The sequence below is a fragment of the Schistocerca cancellata genome, chromosome 1 (assembly GCF_023864275.1).
Source record: "Schistocerca cancellata isolate TAMUIC-IGC-003103 chromosome 1, iqSchCanc2.1, whole genome shotgun sequence".
Taxonomy (NCBI): Eukaryota; Metazoa; Arthropoda; class Insecta; order Orthoptera; family Acrididae; genus Schistocerca; species Schistocerca cancellata.
This window is the reverse complement of record NC_064626.1, coordinates 1,048,805,605-1,048,818,544: the sequence shown is the minus strand read 5'-3', so window position 1 is coordinate 1,048,818,544 and position 12,940 is coordinate 1,048,805,605. Positions and strand designations below refer to the sequence as shown.

The following is a 12,940-nucleotide window of genomic DNA, read 5'->3' as shown; positions in this document are numbered from 1 at the left end:
GAGAGATTGAAACATTGGGTATGATCAAAAGATAATGGAAATCAACTACATCCCCGTCAAGTAATCCCCCTCAGATATAATAACTTGTACCAGCACTTTTTTCCAATCTTGGAGACACTTCTGGAACTAACTTTCCTTTGTGGGTTTCAGCTCCTTCAGCGATTCTGTTATCATCTCAGCAGTGGTGGCAAAATGACGTTCTTTCATAGTTGTCTTCAGCTTTGAGAGTAGAAAGAAGTTTCAGGGGTCCATGACCCAGGAAATACGGTGGCTAAGCAAAAAAATTATTTGTTTGTTTGCCAAAAAATCACGAACAAGCATTGAGGTGTAAGTGGGAGCATTATCATGATGCAATTTCCACGAGCGCTTTTGCCACAGTCCTGGTCACACAAACAGCACACAAGTTTCAGGCAGTATTCCTTATTCACCATATGACCACAAGGCAGGAACACATGATGCAATACCCCATTGTAATTTAAAAAAAAAAATAGTGAGAACAACTTCCCATGTGTCTGAACTTGTTGATTTTTTTTTTTTTTTTTTTTCCCAGGCAGTTTACATTTGGGCGATTGAGCCTTGGTTTCAATGTCGTACTGAGCAATGTGTACATGACATTCTTGGTTGAAATTCAACAATTTTGGAACAAGCTTTGTTACCATCTGTTTCATGTTCAAAACATCTGAAAAAATTGCTTGGCTTAAGCCAAAGGATATGCTGACATCATCAGCAACCCGTCTTGCGGTGATTCGGCAGTTTTCTAGAACCATTTCTTTTATTTTTTCCACATTGTCATCAGTAATTGATGAGCAAGTCCATCCAGATGAGTCATTGTCTTCAACGCCTTCTTGACCCTCTGAGAAACATTTATACCACTAATAAACTCTTGTCTTGCTCATAATAGATTCGCCAAAAGCCACAGTCAATATTTCGAATATCATGCTGCACTTTATTCGATTTTTCAAGCAAAATTTAATGCAAATTCTTCGATGCATATTTTTTGTAAGTAAAAATCCGCCAAGCACTTGAAAACATGAAAACTATAACCTTCCCGACTGTCAACCATAAACTAAATATTCATTACAACTGAAAATGCAAACATACATCAGGACCTTGTGTACCAACCATATTAAAAAAAAATGTTGAAAATCAGATTTGTAAAACTTGTAAAATTAAAAAAATCTCATTACTTTTTGATTATGTCTCATATGTCATTGTAAAACCCCTCTATAAGAAAGGTGATAGTGATGTCAATAACTACTGACCTGTTCCAGTACTGACGCCTTTTTCCAAAATTTTTAAGGAGATGTATTCTAGAATAGCATCCCACCTGAGCAATAATAATATCCTCAGTGAATCATAATTTGAATTTCAGAAGAATTGCTCAATTGAGAATGCCACTTACTAGGACTGTTGATATTTTTAAAAATATCCGGAATCCGATATATCAATAATTAAGAAAATGTCTCGGCCTTTGGTACGTTGATTATTGATATATCAACGGCAAAAATATCGGGTGCACTTTGTAAATACACTGCCAGTTTTAGAGCTGTATATTTAAGTATTGATTTATTATTAGATATTCTGTGCATAAACGATGTAGCAGCTTGCTTATCCCCTGTAGTGCAACAATTGAAAGGAAAAAAAATGCACGTTCACGTTTTCATGCTTGGTGATAACCACTTTACTAACAATGGTAACTACAGGTAAGTGAGCCCACAGCCCGTGGTCTGGCGGTAGCGTTCTCGCTTCCTGCGCGCAGGGTCCCGGGTTCGATTCCCGGCGGGGTCAGGGATTTTCTCTACCTCATGATGACTGGGTGGTGTGTGTTGTTCATCATCATTTCATCATCAGTGGCGCGCAAGTTGCCGAAGTGGCTTCAACTAAAAAGAGCTTGCAATACAGCGGCCGAACTTCCCCGCATGGGGCCTCCCGGCCAACAATGCCATACGATCATTATCGTTTACAGGTAAGTGGCACAATAGAAGGTGTTTGATGAGTCCATCGTTTGGTTTCGTCTCACATGTGATTTGTCTGGAACTCTTCTTGCTGACATCCCTTTTTTTTTCATTTCTGCAAACACCAACGAACTAGCAGTTGGGTCAAAATAGTGTGGTGAAGTTAAACATTGCAGTTTCTGTTGGTAGCACCAAGCGCCGATTACATCAGCATTTCCTCTCAAACGTCTCTTTCCCCTGCAAAGTCCAATCTTGTCATTTAGATTTTTGTTCATCAGTTTCAGCAAGCATTTGTGAAGAGTGCTGATGTGAAGAAATAGCACACTAATTGCATTAAAAATTGTTTTTTAACACACTTGGTGTGCTATTTCTTCATATGAGATACCTTGTTATTCCACTCTCACTGCTGCCCCTCAGTGCAATTGGACTTCTTCTTTGGGCCATATGTACTTGCTTCAGACAGTCAGAGGGAAAGACTGGACATGATGAAAGCTGAAAAGGTAGTAAGAATCCTTCACACAGTGAAAGTAAAATTATGTTCTACTACAATTAAAAAAAAAAACTTCAAATATGTATTGAAAATTGTGAAAAAATATGATATAAAATTAAAATATTGGCACTCGATATTGCCATTTCGATATCGGTATATAAGTGACAAAAATATTGCCGATATATATTGATATCTTTTGGAAAAAATATCGATATATTGATATTTTATCATCAGCCCTGCTACTTGCACATTCACTCATCAAATTTACCAGCATTAAATAACAAAATAATACCGTTTAGTATATTTTGGAACATATCAAAGGTATTTGATTTTGTGAATTACAGTTTTCATCTAGACAAACTGAAGTTTTATGCAATTGGTGGTACAGCCAACCAATGGATAACGTCATATCTAACCAAAAGAATGCAGAAAGTTGTACTTACTAATTCAACCAATGTAATCAGGGAAGATTCTTTTGACTGAGGAGAAAACACACATGGGATTCCCCAAGGCTGTTTTAGATTCGCTGTTGTTCCTCGTATGTGTAAACGATATTTTGTCCAGTATACAACAAGCAGATTTAGTGTTTTTTGCAGATAACACTACTGTTCTAACCAACCTTAGCATGCATACTGCAACAGAAGAAATAGTAAATAGTGTCTTAAAGCTATTGTTGACTGGTTTTCTGTAAAGGGTCTTACTGTAAATTTCAGAAAGACACAACGTATTCAGTTCTGCACATTTAGAGGTTCTATAAAAAAAATGTATATGTATGATATGTAGTGTAGAAATAACAACTAACATAGAAATTTCAAAAACTTTAGCTATCCATAATGACGAGAATTTAAACTGGAAAAATATGATTTTGAAATGCATAAAATAACTTAGAATCATTGCAAATCTTTGGGAGAGACGAATCACTAAGTTGACGTATTTTGCATAGTTTCATTGAGTGACTTATGGACTAATGTTCTGTAATTCTGTAATAACTCATGTTTAAGAAAGAAATCGTCATTGCTCAAAAACATATTGTAAGAACAGTATGCAGTGTTCACCGATGATCATCTTGTAGACATCTATTTAGGGAGCTGGCCATTCTGACAACTGTTTCACAGAATATTTATTTCCCATGAAGTTTGTTGTAAATAATCCACTGTAGCTCAAAAGGAACAGTGATGTACATAATTACAGTACCAGAATGTAAAATGACATTCAATACTCCATATTAAGGTTTGTCTTGGTGCAGAAAGGGGTGCACAATACTGCAACCAACATTTTTGATAACTTACCCAGTGATATAAAGTGTCCGATAGTTAGCAAAGTAAAATTTGATAACAAACTGAAAAAGTTACCGCTGGACAACTCTTTCCGTTCTGTTGAAGAATTTCTGTAGTTATAATGTATAGAAGGTGGTGGGTAGGAATTACTAACTTCTCTAAAAAAAGAAAAAAAGACACCACCTTTTAAATTATCAGCATTTAGCCACACTTACAAGTGAACGTGTAATTTGAATGTAAAATAACTCTTTCCACATCATTATGATGTATCATGCAAATGATCTGTGTAACATGATAATAACTAACTGCAAAGATGAGTGAAAAAGATATTAGTGTAAGTTGCATTGAAAAATATCAGGAATCTTTAAAACTGAACAAAGTTCCAGAGCTGCCTGATGGAATCCATATCAGATTCTATATTGAATTTGTGGCTGTGTTAGCCCCTGTTTTAAATAAAATGTACTGAAAATCCTTCCAACAGAAAACTGTGCCCAGTAGTTAGAAGAAAGCACAGGTCACACCCATATGCAAGAAGGGCATCAGAAGTGATCCACAAAACTACCATCCAATATACTTGTAATGTATTTGTTGTTGAATATTATAACATTTTTGGGGCTAAAATGTAATGAGATGCCTCAAACAGAATGACTTCCACCATGTCAACCTGCACAGATTCCGAAAACATCATTCGTGTGAAACTCAACTCACACTTTTCTCACATAACATCCTGAAAGTCACGGATCAGGACAGTCTTATAGATGCAGTATTTCTTGACTTCTGAAAGGCATTTGAGTCAGTACCAAACATACATTTATTATCGAAAGTATGATCATATGGCGTATTGATTGAGATTTGTCGCTGAATTGAGAATTTCTTGGTGGAGATGAGACAGCACATTATCTTGCCTGTAGAATCATCAACAGATGTAGAAGTAACTTCAGGTGTTCCCCAAGGAAGCAAGTTGGTACCCTTACTGTTCACATTGTATATTGATGACCTTGCAGGTGATCTTAGACTTTCCACAGGTGATGCAGTTGTCTCTATTGAAATGCTATCTAAAAGAAGGAGCCCAAATATTCAGTCAGATCTCGATAAGATTTCATGCGAAGATTGCGTACTTGCTTGAAATGTACAGAAACATATTTTTGTGCACCTTACAAAATAAAAAAAAAATAAATAAATAAAAAAAACACTCATTATTGTATGATACAATATCAGTGAGTCACAGTTGGAATCAATCAACTTGTACAAATCCCTGGGAGTAACAATCTGTAGAGATATGAAATTGAATGATCCCATAGGTAAAGCAGGTGGTAGAATACCAGGGAAATGAAATCGGTCTACAAAGGTGATTGTATGCCAGACATTCATACCACCTATCCTAGAGTATTGCTCAAGTATGTACGATGCGTTCCAAATAGTACTAACGGGGGATATTGAACTTATACAAAGAAGGGCAGCACTTATTGTGACTGGTTTGTTTGACATTTGGGAGTGTGTCGCAGAGAGTCTAAGCAAAGTGAAGTGGCGGAGTCTTGAAGACAGATGCAAACTGTCCCATAAAAGCCTACTTGGAAAATTTCTAGAAGCAGCTTTAAGTGATGAATCTAGGAATATACAAGAAGCTCTAAGTATCACTACCATAGTGATCACAAAGAGAATAGGTTTATTACAGTACATACAAAGGCCTTCAAGTAAGCATTCTTTCCATGCTCTGTATATAAATAGAAAGGAAAAAACTAATAATAAATGGTGCAATAAAAGTACCCTTTGCTATGCATTCCACAGTGGTTTGCAGAGTATAGATGTAAATTTAGAAGCAAATTGGCATAGCTGAGTTATCAATCTTGATTTGTTGTGTAGTTCAAACAGGCAGACATATTTAGTCTGTCAAATTGTATGAAGTATTTAAACAATTGAAAATCCTGACTGGAATAACAACAACGCAGATTAGGCTAGATTACTGCTTTCCACGTAAAGGAAATGTTGAGCAGCAGATAGGCACATTTAAAACTAGGCTAAGCTAATGGACGAAGTCCTTCTTCAGGTTTTACATGCACAACTCATACACACTACCTCTGTCGTCTTTGGGCTCTGAGGCCTGAGAGAAAGTAAATTAATGTAAGTATGTTATAAAATAGAGATACATGTGATAAGTCAGGCCTCAGGTTCAGTGCCTGAAAGCAACAGATGCTGTGTATGTGTGTGTGTGTGTAAATCTGATTTTGCGCATTAGCGTAGCCTACTTTTAATGTTATTGTCTGCCACTGATTGCTTCCTCTGTGTCACGAGCAGCAACTGATTTTGATATAATTCATGTTGTATGAAATATTCGATGGAGGATGGGATGAACTATCTTCATTTTGTTCTCAAAACAACATGATTTAAAATGATGAAAAAAGATAGATATCCCATTAGACTGTTATTGTACAAGGCTGAAAGCAAAGATAATGTGTCCTTCATCATTATTTTGTATTTCATGATGAGCACAAATATAATATTGTTGTAATGAAGTTGTTGTGATGAACTTAGTCACAGTGATGCAGTTGGCAAATAGATTTGTTGTAAATGTGATGAAATGGTATTTTTTTCAGATAATTCAACACTTGAGGCGAGAAATGTGCCACAGACAGCAGAGAGGCTAATGTCTGACTTTAGCAGTTCTGAAAGGCTTGCTCTTTATAATTATGCTGTTGCGAATACAATGCCTCCAGCATTTCTGAAAGCAGATGAGCTCAGTATCTCGTAAGTTGATATCTTATATTATTTATTTCATTTGTTTATAAAGTCTCGTAGTACCTGAAACTTTTGTGCTCTTAGTCAAGATATTCAATCATGGAAAATCCGGTTTTGAGTGTAACGCTATTACAAAAAGGTTATTTGCTACTCACTATATAGCGGAGATGCTAAGTCGCAAACATGAGCAACAAGGCCTTCATCAGAGATAGAATGCACACACACACACACACACACACACACACACACACACACACACACACACACACACACACACACACACACCAGAGACTGCGGTCATGTGTGTGTGTGTGTTTTACATCTCCAATGAAGCCCTTGTTGGTTGAAAACTCATTTTCTGATAGCCTTTTTGTAGTGCATGTCTGCAACTCTGCATTTCCACTATATGGTGAGTAGCAACTATCCTTTTCATAATATTCTTAGTCAAGATACGAAATATTTTTAATTATTTCTATGACAGAAATTAACCCTGTATTGCATGACCCTTTTTAGGGAACCAATTAAAGTGAAAAAAATATCTGGGGTTAGGGTCTGGCACACAAAATACCATGTAACAGGTTGAAAATATAAATTTCGATTTATTCAGTAACTGTTGCCATATAACAACAAACTGAAATTATTTGTTATTTATTAATCATCGTGTTACAGAGGAAACAAAATCTGTGCTATCATTAAAAATCATTTTACACATCTTAAAAATGTAACTACTTGTGATCTAAATGTCAGAAATAATTTACTCTTTCAGTTACTTTCATGTGTGTTTATGTACACTTGACCTTCAGCAGAGATGATCAGTTTCGAACTGTTTCTGCCAATATAGTAATGCTTGATGCAGCCAGATTCTATTTGTTGCCAGATGTCAACATCATGCATATACAACCAGTTTCCTTAGCATTATATGTAAATTTACAGTTAGTTACCAAATGGCAACACCATGTAGCAGAGGGTAATACCATTTACATTATGTGTTTACTAGAGTTTAATGGTTTACATTAAAATTAATTACTTTGTGTTCTGTTTTAACTATTTTTATAACTGAATTGCATTAATTTATTTTTCATAAATAATTGTGGAGCTAGAAAAGCTTTCTCTTTCATGTGTGTGCCTGTCATCAGTTCAACGCTTATTCAGTGAGTGGTCTTCTTTACTCTTAAATTATCTACATTCTGCCTGAACTTCCCTTACTATTTATAGCACCTTGTGGCTTTCTTCTATCCTAAACCTTTTATCGACCTCTCTTTGTTACTGTCTCGTAACTTTCTCTCTCCTGTATTGTCAGTCAGCCTTGTTCCCAGTGTTTTTCTTCTCGGTTTATACTCTTGTGACTCAATGCTTCTCCTATTCACAGAGTGATCCCCTTGACTCCTAAAATATGTACGTTCTGTGAGAACTTTCCATACTATCAATTTATTTTCTCTTATGTATTCATGATGTGTGTTCATCTTGGGCAACAATTTAGGTTAATTAAACACATAAGACTATCACTAATTGTAAGATATTAATGCTTTGACTTATTTCTACATTTAGTAGGCTGTAAAGGTTGCAGTAATTGTTACATTTCTCATTGTGTCACTCTTTCTGAATGAGGCCTGGATACAAAAAATCATGATGAAGGTCCCATGAAGTAAAGTGAACAGTGTTAACACAGTTTTAATCCTGCCAGGAACTTTCATATCAGTGCACACTCCACTGCAGAGTGAAAGTTGAATCTGGAAGAGATGTATTTCATTGTGTACATGAAATTAAATCTTTCCATTAGTAATTTTTGAGTAGCTTTCCATTAATTCAAATTTTTATTGTAGTGTTATTGTTCATACATAACTTTCCTTAGAAGTTCTACGTGTATTCGCCACTCCCCATAAATATTTCTTTCCGTTCTTTCTTTTGTGGGAATAATCAAAATCCAAATGCCCAACTATATGAAATGAAAACATGAAAGTGCCTTTCAAAACCAGAGCACTATCGAGAAAGACCGGCATCCACATCCATCCTCAGCAAGCCACATTATAGTGTTTGGTGAAGGGTACTTTGTGTACCACTTTCACTGTGCATAATAATGATCCTATAAAAATCCTTTCAGGCATGCCTGGAGTTAATTTTGCCTCTGAAGATGTCTGACCGTTAAGAATGACATGATGTATTGTAATTGCTGGGAACTTCTCATTCCAGTCATAAATCTAGTCTGGTATTCCATATGCAAATATTTCATTCATTAGGTAACATTGCAAGCTTTATCGAACACCTTTTGGAAGTCAAGACTATGGCATCAACGTGTGTGCCAGAATCTACTTACTTCTGGATCTCTTGGATGACCAGAGCGATCTGTGTTTCACGCAACTGTTGTTTATATAATCTGTGTTGTTTCCTATAAAACAGATTTTTGGTCACCAGAGAGATCAAAATACACAAGCATAAAACAGTATTTCAAAATTCAGTGACCCATTGTTTTTTGTGTCAGGTTGAAAACTATTCTGGAAAATGGGAATGATGTGCTTATGTTTCCAGTCAGTAGGAACACTTCATACTTCCTTTGATTTACAGTATACTGCTGCTGGAAGAAGAGAAATTTCTTTCACATACTGTATGTTCGAGGGCTGTTCAGAATGTGAGCTCCATTCAGTCGCCAAATGGAAACCTCAGTGAAAATCCAATGAAGATTTACATAAATGGGTTCAACAGTATGCTCATTGATCATGTCATGTTACTCTTTTCAGTTCTGAGTGCACAGTGAGCACATAAAGATGCATAGAAAATAGTGTATCCCACCAAGTATGAGTGTCTGTGGGAGATGTAGCAATTCGCCTACTTTATTTCTTCTTTGATTGTCCTCAGTGTCGACGTACTGGCTGAAAAATTAGGGGTTGGATGTGCAGCTACTGTCTACTGTAAATGATGTAGTCGACAGACGCACAGTTGCTGTTCACAGTCTTTTACTTTCACTTTTCACAACCCCCCAATCATACACAGTTATATATGTCCAGTGCACTATTGTCCAACTTTTGATAAGCCTCATTAATAGTTTGCAGGCAAACATCCACATACTGCTACAATAGTTTCCTGTTGAACATCAACGAGCAGTAAAAACCTAACCATACAGTTCACAGTTTTACGAATAAATTGCTTTAACACAGAGTCTATTGGTGTAACACTTATTTCATTGTTAAGTTGATGCATTGATGTCGTTTCAACCAACACAAGTTCCTCATCTGAAACTCGGCCGTGGACTGATTGTCTCGGGACCAAAAATCGGGCCCCTACATATCACCACAATAATAGGGGCCTAAACCACACATTGTTCGAAGCTTAATTTACTGAAATTACAACTAAAACTTAACTCATTAAATTAACTGAACACATCAAAAAATTTGTTCCTTTTAACAGTTTCTTCTACTACAAGGCTTAGGCTGAATTATTTGTTTAAATGATGAAATTAACATACATCATTATGTAAACAATACTTTTGACAAAACTGTTAATTACTTTGGAATTAATGAAGGGCTGGTTTTGCTAACATGTTTTCGAATAGAGCCAAATAGATACTTTAAGATTACTAGTATTTCGTCTTCCAAATGTTTATAATTAGTATAGAATTTATATTTGTTTATATGTCAACAATAGAATTTAAGTTACGAAACAATTACTGATTTCACTCTGTAATAAAAGATACTAACTAGTAATAGTCAAAATACATTAGAAAATCAATTACATACATAAAACTAAGCACAAAATTAGATCTGGTGTTATATACTTGGACTAAGGGCCAACCTTTCTCTTTCATGAAAATGCAGATTATATTCACATATGTTAATGATAATCAGTTAAAACTGAAAAAATGAATTTAAGGAGGCAGGTGGAAAAACAAGAGGGGAGGTAAAATTATCCCAGCTTGCTTCGCCACAGAGATTTCGTCTGATTTCATCCAGCTCACAGAATATAACTGTCGTGCATTGCCTGCTGCCCTACAGTTCTCAGACTCACAGTGCAGGGGCAATGAGAACACCCCTACAATGTTTTCAGTGAGAAATGTCTGATCACTCACCATACAGGCCAGACTGTCTGATTTTCATATCTGCTCACATGAACCACTGGCTATGAAGACAACATTTTGGCACAGACAGCAAGCTGCAGATCAGTGTAGAGAACTGACAGAAGGCACAGGGGGGTGCCTTCCATAACAAGGGTATTGGAAAGTTGCTACCACACTATGACAAATGTCTGGTGACTATGTAGAGATGTATGAGGGTTTCCCAGAAAGTAATGCACTACATTTTTTTTCTCAGCCGAAAACAATGTTACGAATGCGAAATGTTACATATGTGTTATTTAAAGTTTCCTGAGTGAGCACGCCAAGTGTCTGTCAGTTCTGACAGATAACATAGCTGCAGAACAGTTTCAAAATGGTGTCTGTAAATTATGTATGTTACAAGCAATGAGCAATCATTGAATTTCTGACTGCAGAGAAAGAAACTGTGGGAAATATTCACAAACGCTTGTGCAAAGTCTAGTGAGCATCTGCTGTTGACAGAATTACAGTTAGTCGCTGTTCACGCAGGGTCAGGTCATCAGTAGGCGGTTCGGTGGTTCGCCACGATTTGCAACGGTCGGGGAGAACATCCACGGCTGTCACACCTGACAAGTTGCAGCAAGCTGATGCTGTCATTCGCAAGGACAGATGCATTACAAGTCGGTAGTTGATGTGCATCTGTCAATCAACAAAGGAAGTGTGAATGCAGTTATCCACACTCTTGGATATTCAAAAGGGTGTTCAAGATGGATCCCACAGTGTCTAATTGTGGATCACAAATTGCACAGGAAAAATGGTTGTCTTGATTTGTTGCAATGTTTTGAAGCTGAGGGGGAGGTGTTCTCGTCTTGGATTGTGACAAGTGATGAAACCTGGGTTCACCATTTTGAGCCCAAAACAAAACACAGTTGATGGAATGGCTCCATTCCCACTCCCCACAGAAGAAAAAATTCAAAGTAACTGCTTCCACTGGTAGGATCATGATCCTCATGCTCGGAGACTGTGAAGGTGTGATTCTCATTGATGTGAAGGCAATAGGTGGTACCATTAACTCAGAAGCATATGCCAACATATCAACAAAACTCAAGACACACTTCTGGTGACTTCCGCAGCACAGCAACCCAGGAGATATTTTGCTGCAACATGATGACACTCAGTCCCACACAAGTCTGAGGACTGCTGAACACATCGCAAAAAAGAGGTGGATAGTTTTACCTCATCCACCCTGCAGCCTTGACCAAGCCCCCTTGGATTACCACTTGTGTGGGCCATTAAAAGGGTGTCATTCGTGGAAGACATTTGTAGGACTTTGAGAGGGTTATTCACACAGTGAAGCACTGTCTCCGCCACCAGGACGAGGGTTGGTACTGACAAGGGCTTGTTTTGTGCTGGAGGGAGACCATAGAATGGAATGGAGATTATGTGGAGAAACAGGGTGTGTAGATAAAACATCATTCTGTGGTATGTGTAATTCTCATTATGTTCAATAAAGAATTGTTGAAAAAAAATGCGGTGCATTATGTTCTGGGCAACCCTCGTAGTTGGAAGGTGTAGCCAACTGCAGCAAGTAAAACATTTTTGATTTTCACTGTAGCTTCCATTCCATGACCAGTTGGATCTTACTTTCTGAATAGCCCTCATAGATTTACATAGGCAACCCATCAGGTTCAATCACCTTTCCTCTGTTGAGCTATTTTAGTTGATTTTTTTATCCGGCACTCACTTATTTCAATATCTGTCATTTTAGTATTCATACAGCAATTGAAAGGAGGGAACATAGTACAGTTTTCCTCAGTGAAACATTTTTGGAAAAAAAATTAGTATTTCTTTCTTCTCTCCATCATCTTCTGTTTCAGTGCCATTATGGTCTGTGAGTGTGTGAACAGATGGCTTTGATCCATTTCTGATTTAGTGTAAGACCAAACTCCTTAGGGCTTACTGTATGATCAGTAGATAGAAATTTACTTTTGAATTTGTTGAATGCATCACATAGGCTATCCTTACGCTAATTTTGGATTGGTTCAGGTCTTGATCACCTCCCCACCCCTCCACTTTGCCGTGCTCCAAGAGGCTTTGTTTGTGTTTAAATATGCAGCAGAGCTCTCTTTGCTTTTGGAGCAGCTTTCTAACACTGCCTTGAACCACCATGGTTTTTCCCCACTCCTTCCAACTGTACCCATTACATACCTATGCAAGACGTACTGCCTTGAAGTTTGCCTGTTTATACCCAGTATTCTCAGTCTTGTGGATGAGTGTTTGATGATGATTGCCCAGGTAGTCTAAAATCTGTTTCATGTCACATTTAATAAGCAGAAATCTTCCTAGCTTTCTTATATTCCTGCTGACACCCAAAGTCAGTGATGCTATAACAGCCTTATGACTACTAATTCCCTGTTCTGTCAACCAAAAAAAGAAAGAATTTTTCAGGCTATAAAGT

General features: G+C 37.1%; 1 protein-coding gene across 1 annotated transcript in view; it reads left to right on the top strand.

Annotated features, from left to right (window-relative positions):
* Positions 1–12,940, top strand: part of LOC126090452 (U11/U12 small nuclear ribonucleoprotein 48 kDa protein-like) — a 67,303-nt gene that overhangs the window by 48,057 nt on the left and 6,306 nt on the right. Inside the window, exon 4 of the mRNA XM_049906988.1 lies at positions 6,317–6,467. Coding sequence (XP_049762945.1) covers positions 6,317–6,467 — 151 coding nt within the window. The remainder of the gene's footprint in view (positions 1–6,316; positions 6,468–12,940) is intronic.